Below are 15,268 nucleotides of genomic sequence, written 5' to 3'. Positions count from 1 at the left end.
CTCCTTTGGTCTCACTGTGTGAATGTTTAGAGTCCTGTTAAGTTTATCATGTCCAAGTGTAATTTTTTTGCCTTTTACTATTAATTGGGTTTACTTGTAGATTTATAGGCCCATCCTAATGATAACAAATGAGGGAAATCTGTCCTTTATTGGGGTTTGGTTTGGTTTGGTTTTGATGAGGAAATTACCTTGGCAACATTGAAAGCAAAGTGTTCCTATAATTTTTCAAAGAACATTTGCATAAACCTTAAGCTGGAGAAAGAAGTGGGAGATACAATATGTTAAAATAATGCTCTCACAGTGTGGAGATCTGGCACAGCTCACAGGCTGTTTTTTAGGTGGTTCATTTTCCAAATGATTGTTAGGCTGGTGTAGACTGCAGTCAGTACTGCTTCAAGATAGCTTTTGCTGTTGGATGGGACATTTGAAGACTCTTCTACATCTCAAAAGGGGTTATAAAGCCGGTAGCTCACACCTGTAATCCTAGCTACTCAGAAAGGCTGAGATCTGAGGGTCATAGTTCGAAGCCAGCCCAGGCAGAAAAGTCCCCGTGAAACTCTTTATCTCCAACTAACCACTAAAAAAATGGAAGAGGCATTATGGCTTTAAGTGGTAGAGTGCTAGTTTTGAGCAAAAGAGCTCAGGAACAGCGCCCAGGCCCTGAGGTCAAGCCCCATGACCAACAACAACAAAAAAGCGGTCAAAAAGAGTTCATATGGGGCTGAGAATGTGGCTTAGTGGTAGAGTGCTTGCCTAGCATGCATGAAGCCCTGGGTTCGATTCCATAGTACCACATACACAGGAAAAGCCAGAGTAGTGCTGTGGCTCAAGTGGTAGAGCACTAGCCTTGAGCTGAAGAGCTTAGGAACAGCAACCAGGCCCTGAGTTCAAGCCCCAAGACTGGCAAAAAAAAAAAAGAGGTCATACTTCCTTGTGATCAGAACTTTAGATTCTGATGTATATAAGGTGAAATGAGGCCCTGATGATGTTAACTAATGATGACATTCATCTTCATACCATTTACCAGGAAATGGTGCAAAATTGATTGGCACACTGATTGTCACATCCTTACATTTGATGGATATATCAAGTAGAGAATAGAAATAAAGAATAGAAATGGAATATAGTCAGTATTTAATCCTGTATGTGAAATACTACTACCAATAATTGCATTTCAAACAAGTGCAAATGTACAGAATTGTCTGGTTAACATATTTGCATTTTAATTTTTAGCGATTATCAGTCCAATTTTGATGGAGCTTACACCAGTCTATACTCTTACAGTAAATGCATGGAAATGCCCATTTCCTGCTTAATTTACCAAAAATATGTTACCAACATGAGTATACAAATAGATAAATGAAAATGTTTTTATCTCCACATTTTTGTGTTGTGAACGAGTTTGATCTTTTTTGTTTTTTGTTTTGTCACTGTGGGGCTTGAACTCTGGGCCTGGGTACTGTCCCTGTGCTCTTCAACTCAAGACAAGAGCTCTACCGCTTGAGCCACAGCATCACTTCTGGTTTTCTAGTGGCTTATTGGAGATAAGAGCCTCACAGACTTTCCTGCCTGGGCTGGCTTTGAACCTCAATCCTCAGATCTCAGCTTCCTGGGTAGTTAGGATTACAGGCATGAGCCACTGGCACCCAGCCAATTTGATCTTCTTATGTGCAATATTCTTATGATTTAGCATATATTTGTTTTTCTTGATGGCTTTTATTAGCAATTAAGAGTTTTGTGTGTGTGTGTGTGTGTGTGTGTGTGTGTGTGTGTACATGCATTCATGCACATGCATGTGCTCTGATACTGGGGCTTGAACTTGGGGCTACTTCTTAGATTTTTTGCTCAATTCTGGTGTTCTACCACTTGAACCACACCTCCACTTTTGTTTTTTATGGTTAATTGGAGATAAGAATCTCATGGACTTTCTTGCCTGGGTTGGCTTGGAACTACAGTCCTCAGATCTCAGCCTCCTGAGTAGCTGGGATTATAGGAGTGAGCCACTAGCTTCCAGCAAGAATAAATTTCTTTGAGTGTAATTAGGACTTACATTGTAACGAGTGAAAACACTTCAAAACAAATGATTTTTGCAGGGTATGAAATGTAAGCAACATACCATCTAGCATTTTCAGGAAGTTTTTTAATGTATGAAGGACACAGGTTCAAATGAACAAATGATTGCTATTTGTAATTGAAGAATTAACCTAACTTCTATTTTTATGTGATATGTTTTTTATATGGTATGGGTACCCATTGATTGGGCAGTCTAAAAAAGCATTTATTCCTCATGCTTCTGGAAACTAAATGTCCAAGATCAAGGCCCCTGCAGATTCAGTGTCCAGTGGGAGCCTGATTTTGGTTCATAGTCTCTCTTCTTGCTACCTCAACTCATGTTAGAAAAGGGTCAAGAATATTTCCTGTGTGTGTGTGTGTGTGTGTGTGTGTGTGTGTGTGTGTATGTGTGTGTGTGTGTGTGTGTGTATGTGTGTGTGTGTGTGTGTGTGTGTGTGTGTGTGTGTGTGTGTGTGTGTGTGCTGAATTCAGGGCCTGGGCACTGTTCCTTAGTATTTTGCTCAAGGCTGGCACTCTACCACTTGAGAGCTACAGCTCTAACTTCTGGCTTTTTGGTGGTTAATTGGAGATTAGGGTTTCATGGACTTTCCTTCTGGGTCTGGCTTTAAACCACAATCTTCAGATCTCAGCCTCTTCAGTAGCTAGGATTTCAGGTGTGAGCCCCTGACACCTGGCTACTGGGGTCTTTTATAAGAGCACTCACCTGATTTGTCAGGACTCTAACTGATGACCTCATCACCATGAATAGCCTCACGGGGAGCGGGGCAGGGGTGTCAGGATCTTTGCATGAATTTGGCATTGACAAAACATTCAGTTTGTGACAATAGATATGAACTATAATTGTTGGATTGATACTGACTTTCACAAGTATGATCACAACAGGTAAGAATTAGCTTTCAAGCCAGGTACAGTGGTTCACATCTGTAATTCTAGCTACTCAGGAGGCTGAGATCTGAGGATCATGGTTCAAAGCCAGCCCAGTCAGGACAGTTCCTGAGACTCTTATCTCCAATTCATCACCAAGAAAGCCAGAAACAGAGCTGTGGCTCAAATGGTAGAGCACAAGTTCTAAGCAAACAGAGCTCAGAGACAAAACCCAGGCCCTGAGTTTAAGGCCCAGGAAAAGGCAGTCATAATGATAATAATAATAATAATAATATTGATAATAATAAGCTTTCAATCAATTCCAGATTTAAGTTGACTAAATAGATTTCACTTTCCTTTAAAGGTTACAATTTCTTTTGCTTGATTTTGGGGTGTACAGGATGTAACTTAATGCTTTGTGCTTGCTAGATAAGGGCTGTACCACTGAACTATAGCCCTGGCCAAAGCCTTCATACCCAGCTCTATTCATAGTTCTTGTCCGGGCCTTTCAGGACATGATGCATAATCTTAGATTAGAAGAATTAAAGATATAGCTGGACACTGGTGGCTCGGGCCTGGAATCCTAGCCACTCAGGAAGCTGAGAGCTGAGGATCACAGTTTGAAACCAGCCCAGACTTCAGATAGCCAAAGGGATTATCTGTGTCTCCAAGGATTGATCCGTTAAAGTTGAGTCAGTGTTTGGGAAAGAAAGAAGGCTAAGCACTGGTGGCTCATGCCTGGAGTCCTAGGAAATGGAGCTGTGGTTCAAGTGGTAGAGCACCAGACTTGAGGGAAAAAGCCAAGTAAAAGAGAGAATGATCAGCCTGATACCAAAAAGAAAAGAAAGTGAAGAAAAAGGAAGCAAACACACAAGCTGGAAATCTAGCTATGTAGTATAGATATGTTCACATACAAACAGATACAGTGACATACAAGTAAATGGTGTGGAAACCCAGAGCCCAGAAAAGCCCAGTAGATCTTTGATAGTCAATCAGGTAGAAGAAGTAAACTTATTCTCTGTTGTTCCAAAGAATAAAACTTGGCGTTTGCTGGGAAATGGATAGAACTGAGGGGAAAAGATTGTGTTAAGTGAAATAAGCCATGCCCAGAGAGATAAAGGACACGTTTTATTTCATAGGTAGAAGTTAGATTTGATTTATAAATAGATATGTAGACATACACAGGATCATGCATACATATACCCAACCATATTACTAAAATATAGTATACACAGAGGAGGATTTTAATCATGTAATTCCTTTAAACAACTGACCTATAGTCTAACAAAATGAATACCAGGAAGCTAGAACTTGAGCTATCAGTGGGGTGAGGCCAACAGGAGGAGGCAGATGAATAAAAAGAGAAGGTAGGTAGATGCGTTCATAATAGACGATGTGCATGTGTGAAAATGGAACAAGGAAAATTGAGGGGATGGGTGAGGTTGGAGAGATGGGGGAGATGATGGAAGGAATGACATTGATCAAGACACATTGTACTCAAACTGACGAGTTGACTTGAAATCCCTTTGTACAATTACTTAAAGATTTAAAAAAAGAAAGAAAGAAATGACAGTGAAGCAGATTACTTAGCACAAAGGGGTTGTTTTCGAACAGTTACAGTTATCCACCATGGATGAAGCCAGCTGTATGGGGGACAGTAACAGGACATTGATCCACAGGTGTTTCTATGGGAATGGTGTCGCAATACCTGTCACATGTCTCACGAGGAGAGGCATGAAAGGATGAAAAAAGGGTGCCTCCTCAGATCCCTTCCCTCCAGGAAAATGTACTCTATACTTTTTTAGTTCCGGATGTTTGTCCCAACCTATCTCATTAGTTTCATTTACACTTTTTCAACGGCTGAAATTCATAGCACCAAACCTACTCAGGACAAAGTTGTTTCTCTGTAAATTTAGTAAGACAATTAATGTAAAATAGCAGATAGAGTAGTTAACAATAATTCATTGGATTTGAATCAGGGAAACATAAACAAATGAAAAGTTTTGACACTTGGGGAAGGAAGGCTTTCAATTCCCTTCCTTCCTTCCTTCCTTCCTTCCTTCCTTCCTTCCTTCCTTCCTTCCTTCCTTCCTTCCTTCCTTCCTTCCTTCCTTCCTTCCTTCTTTCCTTCTTCCTTTCTGATGCTAGCCTGAAGCTATTGCTTAACTTTTTCTGCCCAAGGCTGGTGGCCCTCTACTTTGGACTTTTTGTGATAAATTGGAAATAAGAGTCTCAAGGACTTTCCTGACTTGGCTGACTTCAAGAGGTGAAGATCCTCAGATCTCACCCCCCTGAGTAACTAGAATTACCGGTGTGAGCCACTCGCTCCAAGTAGAACCACCCACATCCTACTTTTTCTCCCAGTCTTGATATGGAGTTGAACATAAATTTAGGTTTATTTGCAAAACAACTAACTAGGGTCTTTGCCTAGTTACGACTCAAGTTATGGGGGGGGTTCTAGATCCTGGACAGGGACCATCTATAGTCTATGCTATGAAGTCACAATTCCTTTCTTAAAGGATGATTCACAGGCCCATACAAAAAAATCTAGAGAATTCCTGAAGGTTTGTAGAATACAGAAAGTTATCAATAGACTATTGATGTCTTAGTTAGAAATTTGACCAAGAACAACAATAGATGAATCTGTTATTGGTCAATTTAAGTTTTTGGTACTGATTAATGAGAAAATCAGCTGGAGTTGAAGGTAAAATGTTAAATGGGGGCTGAGGCTGTGTACTAGTAACTCATGCCTGTAATCTTAGCTACTCAGGAGACTGTGACCTGAGAATCCTGGGTTAAAGCCAGCCCACACAGGAAAGTCAGTGAGGCTCTTATTGTTAGTTTACCACTGCAAAAGCTGCAAGTGGAGCTGTGACTCAAATGGTAGATTGCAAGCCTTCAGTGAAAAAACTCAGGGACAGCCCCAGGCCCTGAGTTTAAGCCTCAAGACTGGCATAAATGGATGAATGAATGAATGAAATGAAAAAGACAGGACTTGACACTTGATTCTGCTTTTCCAGCAGAGTTCCGAAAGATAACAGAGCTCTGTAAAGAATGCATTTTCTGGGCTGGGAAGGTGGCTCAGTGGTAGAGCACTTGCCTTGCATGCTTGAGGCCCTGGGTTCGATTCCTCAGCACCACATAAGCAAAAAGAAAAAAGCCAGAAGTGGCGCTGTAGCTCAAGTGGTAGAGAGCTACTAGCCTTGAGCTGAAGAGCTGAGGGACAGCGCCCAGGCCCAGAGTTCAGGCCCCACGACCTGACCCCCCCCCCAAAAAAAAGAATTCATTTTCTTAGAGTCTCCTTTAGCATAAAACTTTCATGGGATATATATTAAGTTCAAAGCACTAAATATTGAAAGAGAAACATTTAAGCCTAAAATCATAATCTTCCCTGCGTATTTAAAGATGAATATTCATTTCTATTTTCCCTTCAGTGAAAGAATTTACTATGAATGGATTTTTCTAGGAAACTTGAGCCCCCTATGACGTTTTAATAGATTTAATTTTCCTACTGTTACTAAGTGTAAAATTACACAGGCCATTTTAAAACATTCTTTTAGATAACAATATATTAATGCCTTAGATTGTATTGCACTTAATTGTGGGTGATAATATCTTCAACTTCAAATAACACTATCAACAGCTGACCTGTAATCCCAGCTACTCAGGAGGCTGAGATTTAAGGATCATGGTCAAGGCCAGCCTGGGCAGGAAAGTCCTTAAGACTCTTTATCTGCAAGTAATCAGCAAAAAAGTCAGAAGTGGAGGTGTGGCTCAGGTGGTAGAGCACTTGTGTTGAGTAAAAAATGCTAAGCAAGAGGATGAGGCCCTGAATTCAAGTCCCCAGTACTGGCACCAAAAATAAACAGATAAGTTTCTCATCAACATGTGGTATTACCAGTTTAAATATTTTGCCAGCTACAAAACAAGTTCCGAGGTTCTAATCTTTGTGTTTTTGTTTTCAAATAAAGGTTATTTTTATATATTTACCTGTTCTTGAGATGTATAAGAAAAGTTTCACATTTTATGAGATCTTCCACATGTGGAACTTTTCATTCAACTTTTCACTGTGCTTCTAAGATTCCTCCACACTGTCCCCTGTGACTCTGGTTCATTAATACGATTAATATGCACACGAAAACACCCTCTGCCTGTCCTGTGGTGTGTTTGTCTGTTCTGTGTATATTTGTTTAGACTGTTGCCAGGTTTTGCCATTTGGTTCAGGGTGGCTTGTGACTTGTTACATCTCTTGGGTCACTTGTACATTTTCTCCAGGATCCCCACAATGAGTGGACTTGCCACATGAAAGGCTGTGCCCATGCTCAACGTGAGAAGATAACGCCAGGTTGTTTGTGAAGTAGTGTATTTCTTTATACTTGTGTCAAAACAGTGAAGAAAGTCCCTGGATGGGGCTTCCATATTATGATTGAAGTATCTTTCCTAAACATGGCATTGTCAAATTGATTTATTGTTACCTTTATTAAATATAAAATTTTCTGCCAGGCACTGGTGGCTTAAAGCTTGTAATCCTAGATACTCAGGCGGCTGAGATCTGAGATTCAAAGCCAGCCTGGGCTGGCTCCAATTAACCACTTAAAAACTGGAAGTGGAGCTGTTGTGAGTACTAGCCTTGCACAAAGAAAGCTCAGGGACAGGACCCAGGCCCAGAGGTCAAGCCCCATAACCAACAAATAAAAATCCCTTGCTTTGGTCATAATTTATGTTTTCCCAACAGAAAAGTATGAGATTACATTATTTCATAAATTTGTAGATTATTCACATTTTATTTCTGTGAAATCCTTGTGTATCACTTGCCCATCTTAAAAATCTTGGTTGAGTTTTTTCCTTATTTAGTGAAAGCTCTATATTTGCATCCATTCTTTTTTTTTTTTGCTGGTCCTTGAGCTTGAACTATGGGCCTGAGTGCTATCCCTAAGCTCCTTTTTGCTCAAGGCTAGCACTGTACCACTTGAGCCACAGCACCACTCCAGCTTTTTTCTGTGATTAATTGGAGATAAGAGTCTCACAGACTTTCCTACACAGGCTGGCTTTGAACTATAGTCCTCAGATCTCAGCTTCCTGAGTAGCTAGGGTTACTGGCATGAGCCACCAGTGCCCAACACATCCATTCTTTATTAGCTGTAAGTATTGCCAGTATTATTTCCTGTAATGTGGCTTGCTTTTTTTACTTTCATTATGGAATGTTTATAAATGCAACTTCTAAGTTGATGAAATTGGTCAGTCTTTTCTATTGTAATTAGAATTTTTGCCCTTTTTAAACATCCATCTCTTCTATGAAGTAAATATGTTCTCCTTTACTTTCTCATAAAAAGATGTAAAAGCTATTTTTCATATTTAAAGTCTTCACATTTTGTATTTCTGGCATGAGGACTCAAATGTAGGCTTTTCCATATAAAGAAACAATTATTCTGTAAGAATGTTTATTTAAGCTGGGTGCTGGTAGCTAATGCCTGTAATCCTAGCTACTCAGGAGGCTGAGATCTGAGGATCACGGTTCAAAGCCAGCCCAGGCAGGAAAGTCAGTGAGACTCTTATCTCCAACAAACCACCAGACAACTGGAAGTGGCACTGTGGCTTAAGTGGTAGAGCGCTAGCCTTGAGCTGAAGAACTGAGGGACAGCGCCCAGGCTCAGAGTTCAAGCCCAACAGCCAACAAAAAGAAAAGAAAAGAAATGCTTATTTAGACTGGAAAAATAATCACTATATATTGTGAAGACTAGTCACTATATATTGTAAAGAAAGGAAAACCTAAAATATGTCAAGCTGTTTGATATGTAGAAAGCCTAAAGGGTAACATATATCATAATCATGTGTATATAAAACTCAAAGATACTTGAAGGACATAGACCAAAATAATAAGTGATTAGCTAGGTGCTGGTGGCTCACACCTGTAATCCCAGTTACTCAGGAGGCTGAGATCTAAGGATCCTAGTTCAAAGCCAGCCCAGGCAGGAAAGTCCATGAGACTCTTATCTCAAATAAACCACTCGGAAAAAGCCAGAAGTGGTGCTGTGGCTTAAGTGGTAGAGTGCTAGCCTTGAACACAAGGGCCTGGGGACAGCTCCTAGGCCCAGAGTTCAAGCCCTGGGACTGGACAAAAATTAATAAAATAAAAAATAAATAAATAAAGGCTTGTCTTCTCTGCACTAGCTGCTATACAGAACTGCTATACAGAACTTGTATCTTTGGATACAAGAACCAGGTTCTCATTGGCTCCTTGGTAACATAATCATTTGCTTTCATCCAATAGCAGATAATGAAAAGACTTATCAAGCGCTATGTTCTGAAAGCACAAGTTGACAAAGAAAATGATGAAGTTAATGAAGGTAAGAATCTCCAGTTGAGAAACATTTTTTTCATAATTAATCTAAGGAGCATGGAAAACATCACATTGAAACACACTTTTAAAAAATCCATGCCTAGGGCTGGGAAGGTGGCTCAGTGGTAGAGCACTTGCCTTGCATGCCTGAGGCCCTGGGTTCAAGTCCTCAGCACCACATAAGCAAAAAGAAAAAAGCCGGAAGTGGCGCTGTGGATTAAATGGTAGAGTGCTAGCCTTGAGCTGAAGAGTGGAGGGACAGCGCCCAGACCCAGAGTTCAGGCCCCACAACTGGACCCCCCCCCAAAAAAAAATCCATGCCTAGTGTCAGTGCTCATGTCTGTAATCCTAGCTACTCCGGAGGCTGAGATCTGAGCATTGTGGTTCAAAGCTAGCCCAGGCAGGAAAGTCTGTGAGACAATTTTTTTTGGGGGGAGTCCGGTCGTGGGCCTGAACTCTGGGCCTGGGCTCTGTCCCTCAGCTCTTCAGCTCAAGACTAGCACTCTACCACTTGAGCCACAGCACCACTTCTGGCTTTTTTTTCTGCTTATGTGGTGCTGAGGAATCAAACCCAGGGCTTCATGCATGCAAGGCAAGTGCTCTACAACTGAGCTACCTTCCCAGCCCCTGTGAGACTCTTATATCCAATAAATGATGCAAAAGAGCCAGAAGTAGAGCTGTGACTCATGTTGTAGAGTACTGGCTTTGAACAAAGAAAGCTCAGGAACTGAGTTCAAGTCCCAGCACTAGCACCAAAAAAAGTAAATTAAAAAAAAATCCATGCCAGGTTCCAGTGCTTACTGTAATCCTAGCTAGTCAGGAGGCTGAGATCTGAAGATCTCTGTTCAAAGCCAGCCTTGGCAGCACAGTCATGAGACTCCTGTATCTCCAGTTAACCACCAAAAAGCATGAAGTGGATTTGTGGCTCAATTGGTAGACTATCAGCCTTGAGCAAAAATCTTAGGCACAGTTCCCAGACCCTAAGTGTAAGCCCCAGGAACCAGCATGCATCCATGCATCCATGCAGTGCATCTACACACACACCTTTCTTACAAAAAGAGATTGGTAGTCACAATCCATTTTTAGTAAGGTCAGTAATGCTAACATCTTTCCAGCAATGGGGGGCAAAAGTACTTTTTATTAAACTATATAGAATCATGCATGTCTTAAGAAAAAACTCCACTTTGTTGTACAAATATTGAATACATTTTTTTCCTTGGCTCTCTGTGTATGCATGCAATGCTAACAGGACTTGAACTCAGGGTCTCAGCACCATCCCTGAATTTTTTTCCTTAAGGCTGGCACTTAACTATTTAAACCACAGCTCCATTTCTAGCACCCTGTTGCTGAACTGGAGATGAGTCTTACAGACTTTCCTGCCCAAGAAGCTGGTTTTTGAACTGTAATCTTTAGATCACAGCTTCCTGTGTAGCTACAACTATAGGTACAAGCTGCCAGCATTTGGCACAGATAGTTTATTTTTAATCATTTCAAAGGCAAACAGTTGAAGAAATTGCCTTGGAAGAGTTTATGAAGCAAAGGTACTAAAATTGTAGGAATTTCACTTTGTTCTTTTCTAAATCTGAAGAGCAGACCACCAATTGTATGTTATATATGTTTGATCCAAATACTCCAGGTGAATTAAAAGAAATCAAGCAAGATATCTCCAGCCTTCGATATGAACTTTTGGAGGACAAGAGCCAGGCCACAGAGGAATTAGCCATTCTAATTCATAAACTCAGCGAGAAACTGAATCCGGGCATGCTCAGGTGTGAGTGATGTCATAAACTGTGCTACGGCTATGACTACAGCACAAATGTGGGCAATAATATTTCTAAGAATGAGATACTTGAAAAAAAACACCTATGGTATACATTTTTTAGTACTACCTACCTTCCATCCTGTGAATCTTTCAGAATTAGGTCTTAATGGTTTTACAATTTTATCACATGAAAATACATTTTCATTGTCTCAACATTTTGAAAGACCCACCATTGTATTTAAAATCCTAATGTTAAGCTGTTATGACAGGGACCATGTCTTTCTCATCTTTGTATCTCCAGCATTTAGTACAGTGCCTGGTACACAGTAGGTGCTCAATAAATGTTGTTGGAAATGAACTGAACTGCCAATAAAATATAAATAAAAAGATGATTGCTATGTAGCAGCCCTTCCCTTATCCAAGCACTGAGGAAGTGTGGGTTTGTTTGTTTGTGGTTTTGTTTATGTTCTGTTTTTACTAGAAACTGAAGAAATTTTATCCCAACTCTGACATGGTGAGATTTTCTTAGAATTTTAGGCATGAACTTTGTTCTTAGTCTCATTAAATGCCAAGTAAGGAATTTAACAATGATTGACTAGAATATATGAGTACATATTGTTTCATAAAATTGCTCAAAAACAACACATTAAAGACTTTTCTACAATATATATTTGTTTACTTTATACTTTAGGCTTTTGTCTGTTATTGTTCTGGAATGCAAATTTAATCAGTGGTCCAATTTTTTCCTTTTCATTTTCAAATAGTTGTATACGGGGTGGGGTCTGTTTAATATGTCCATTTATGTGTACAATTCATCGTTTTTCTTGTTATTCCAGTACTGGGGCTTGAGTTTAGAGCCTCATACTCTTGCTTGACTTTTTTTTTCACTCAAGGCTGATGTTTTACCTCTTGAGCCACAGTTCCACTTCTGGCTTTTTGTTGAACTGGAAATAGTTTAAAGGACTTTCCTGCCTGGCATGGCTTGGAATTGTGATCCTCACATCTTAGCCTTGTGGTAGTTGGGATTACAGATGTGAGCCACTGAGCCCAGCCTTGCAGTATAGGTTTTCTGTTACATTTTTCTTTCATGGCTTTAGGGTATTAATAGAGAAAGAGGAGGTGATGACAAGTGTACTGCCAATGGCGTTCATGGCCCCTGCCTCTCATTCTTTCCCTCTAGGAGTTTCACTCAAGAGATCACTAAATCATTTCTAGAAATTTCACCCTGAGATGTAGGTATACATGTGATAGTAGAGAGGGAATGTGAGGATTAGTATAAGGGATTGCTATCAGAAATAATAATCCTTGGAGGTTAAAGAGAGCTATGAGTCCTGGTGTAGCACATGCCTATAATCCTATAATCTGGTAGGCAGAGGCAGAATTGCAAGTTCTAGACTAGTCTTGTTTACCTAGTGATATCCTGTCTCAAAAAGAACTTGTCTGGCATGCCAAAGGCTCTGGATTTGCTCTCCATCACTACAAATCATTTTTTTTAAGTATCTCTGGGTAAGTCTTTGGACCTCTCCTGCTGCTGTGCTGCTGCTGCTTCTCCTCCTCTTTTCTTTTTCTTTTTTGTCAGTCGTGGGGGTTGAACTCTGGGCCTCGGCACTGTCCCTGAGCTCTTCAGTACAAGGCTAGTGCTCTACCACATTGATCCACAGTGCCACTTCGGATTTTCTGGTGGTTAATTGGAGATAAGAGTCTCATGGATTTTCCTGCCCAGGCTGGCTTTGAACCGGCATCCTCAGATCTCAGCCTCCTGAGTAGCTAGGATTACAGGCGTGAGCCACTGGCATCTGGCTAGTCTTTGGACTTTCAAAGAACAAAAGCATCATCCGTTACTATAACACCTCTTAGGTGGTTGATTCAATTATTTACCTCCGAGGCCAACACAGGACTGTCAGGCTAAAAAAAGAATTTTCTCCATTATTTGAAGAATTGATCAAAGTTGTCCCAGTTTCTAAGTCAGGCAGTGTTTTTCATGTGTACTTTGCCTTCATTACAACATCACAATGTCAGTCTCTCAGCCTTCAGATCACTACATACTTATGTACATACTTTTATCTGTGTAGACAACTTAGCAGGGTGCTGGTAGCTCATGCCAGCTGAGTTCTGAGACTCATGGTTTGAAACCAGCTTGGAAAGGAAAGTCTGTGAGGCATAAGTGGTAGTGCACCAGGCTTGAGTGAAAAAGCTCAGAGAAAGCATCCAGGCCATCCCTGAGTTCAAGCACAAGACTGGAAAGAAAAAAAATAGACATTTTAAGTGCTATAGTGCAAACAGTAAATAAAAATAATGAAAAAATAAGATTGAGAGAACATGAAAGAGGGACTGAGAATAAACACAAGCTGTGTGTGGTGGCACACTTGCTGTAATTTCAGTACTTAGGAGGCTGAGGCAAGAAAATTGCAAGTTCAAGGCCAGCCCGATCTACACAGTCTCTTTCTTTCTCTTTTTTAAAGCTAGGGATGTACTTTAGTGCTTAGAGCAAAGCCGTTTATGATCTCTAGGAATGGGAAAAAAACAGTCCTCATATAGCATAGGGCATAGCATGAAAGGAAGCAGAGCATGAGTGTGTGACAGGTGTGTGCTTTCCTGCTTTTCCATCACAGAGTGATGCTGCTGTAATAGAATAAATCTAGAAGAGATCCCTCTCGTAGAGTGTGTGTGTGTGTGTGTGTGTGTGTGTGTGTGTGTGTGTGTGTGCCGGGCCTGGGACTTGAACCCAGTGCCTGTGGCCCATCCCTATCGCTTTGCTGTTTCACTAAAGGCTGGCACCGGAGCCACAGCTCCACTTCCGGCTTTTGGGTGGTTCACTGGAGATAAGAGTCTCATGAAATTTCCTGCCTTTGAACAGTGATCCTCAGATCTCAGCCTCCAGAGTAGTTAGGATAACAGGCCTGAGCCACCAGTGCCCGGCCCTCAGTATTAAATAACACCAAGGCCAAAAGTTTGCAATCTGCGGCTGTGTATCAGCGTCTAAAATGGGAGAATAATTCCTTCGTAGGATCCAGAGTCAGAGGAACAGGTCAGCTCCACGCCAGGTGCTTGGAGCTCTGGGCTAGACATGGCTGGATTAACCCCAGCTAGCCCTGGGGTGGAGTCAACACTGCGTCCCTGGTCTCCCTAGCAACGCCCGTCCAGGACTCTGATTGGAGCATACCGCCAGTGGGCGGTCCTGGAAAGGGGCGGGGCGTCATCGAGGTCCGGCGGCCGCAGGAACGCGGTGTTGACGCCACGCCGGCGCCGCTGACGTCACGCCGGCGCCGCTGCCTTGACAGCGGGTCTGTGTACTCGGAGCCGGGGCGGCGGCGGCGTGTGGATCGGCCGGGCCCGGTAAGGCCAGCGGTCTCCTCGGACCTGAGCATACTGTCCGCGCAGCCACCATGCAGCTGGCTTTAAACCGAGCGGATTATTTACAGGTAACCGTGAAGGCGGGGCCCGGCTGCTCCTGCTCCGGGCGGCATCTGTGTCGGGCGGGCCAAGCGCCGTACTCCCCGCGCCCCCTTCGGGGCTGACCCTGGCAAGGCTGAGACCCCACGAGGGGCTGGAATACAGATACCCCGTCTGAGCTGGCTCCTGTTGGTGCTCAAAGTGCTCCTGACGCTGGCCGGACTATCCTGACACGATCCCACCCGGAGCCCACCAGTGGCCGCCGCGGCCTGTGGGTCTGAGCCCCGAATCACCTCCTGCCCCACCAGATCGCTTCTGTCCCGCACCTCACACTTGGTTGTTGTTGTTGTTGTTGTTGTTTTGCCGGCCGTGGGGCTTGAACTCAGCGCCTGGATGCTGCCCTGGGCTTTCTCTCTCTCTCTCTCTCTCTCTCTCTCTCTCTCTCTCTCTCTCTCTCTCTCTCTCTCTTTCTCTCTCTCTCTCTTTCTCTCTCTCTCTCTCTTCTCTCTCTCTCTCTCACACTCTCACAAGGCTGGTGCTCTCCCACTTGAGCCACTGTTCCACGTCCTACTTTTTAGTGGTTAATTGTAGGTAAGAGTCTTAGGGACCTTACATCCAGGGGACTTTTCTGCCAGGATTGGCGTTGAATGGCGATCATCAGATCTCCGCCTTCTAAGTAACTAGGATTAATAGACTGGAGCCACTGGCACCCAGCTCTCAAAACTATGCATATTGAATAACTATATAGCTTGTTTCAGTAAAAATAAATAATATAATAAAATTTACTATGGATCTGACTTTAATTCCTGATGTATCAGAAAACATTCACCGGGTAG

General features: G+C 42.1%; 2 protein-coding genes across 8 annotated transcripts in view; both read left to right on the top strand.

Moving 5' to 3' along the window:
• The window catches only part of Trpc3 (transient receptor potential cation channel subfamily C member 3), a 70,503-nt gene extending 58,818 nt beyond the window's left edge, over nucleotides 1–11,685 (top strand). For 5 of the 6 annotated variants that reach the window (XM_070022543.1, XM_070022542.1, XM_070022539.1 and 2 more), the window contains 2 exons: nucleotides 9,209–9,284; nucleotides 10,914–11,685. In XM_070022543.1, the coding sequence (XP_069878644.1) occupies nucleotides 9,209–9,284; nucleotides 10,914–11,056 (219 nt within the window). In that variant the 3' untranslated portion in view covers nucleotides 11,057–11,685. The remainder of the gene's footprint in view (nucleotides 1–9,208; nucleotides 9,285–10,913) is intronic. The other variant, XM_070022537.1, reaches the window with a different exon arrangement.
• Nucleotides 11,686–14,323: 2,638 nt separating this feature from the next.
• Nucleotides 14,324–15,268, top strand: part of Bbs7 (Bardet-Biedl syndrome 7) — a 34,038-nt gene continuing 33,093 nt past the window's right edge. For both annotated transcript variants that reach the window (XM_070022535.1, XM_070022536.1), the window contains exon 1: nucleotides 14,324–14,461. In XM_070022535.1, coding sequence (XP_069878636.1) covers nucleotides 14,426–14,461 — 36 coding nt within the window. In that variant the 5' untranslated portion in view covers nucleotides 14,324–14,425. The remainder of the gene's footprint in view (nucleotides 14,462–15,268) is intronic.

The sequence above is a fragment of the Dipodomys merriami genome, unplaced genomic scaffold (assembly GCF_024711535.1).
Source record: "Dipodomys merriami isolate MVZ:Mamm:240054 unplaced genomic scaffold, mDipMer1.0.p SCAF_15, whole genome shotgun sequence".
Taxonomy (NCBI): Eukaryota; Metazoa; Chordata; class Mammalia; order Rodentia; family Heteromyidae; genus Dipodomys; species Dipodomys merriami.
This window is presented reverse-complemented; position numbering and strand designations above follow the sequence as displayed.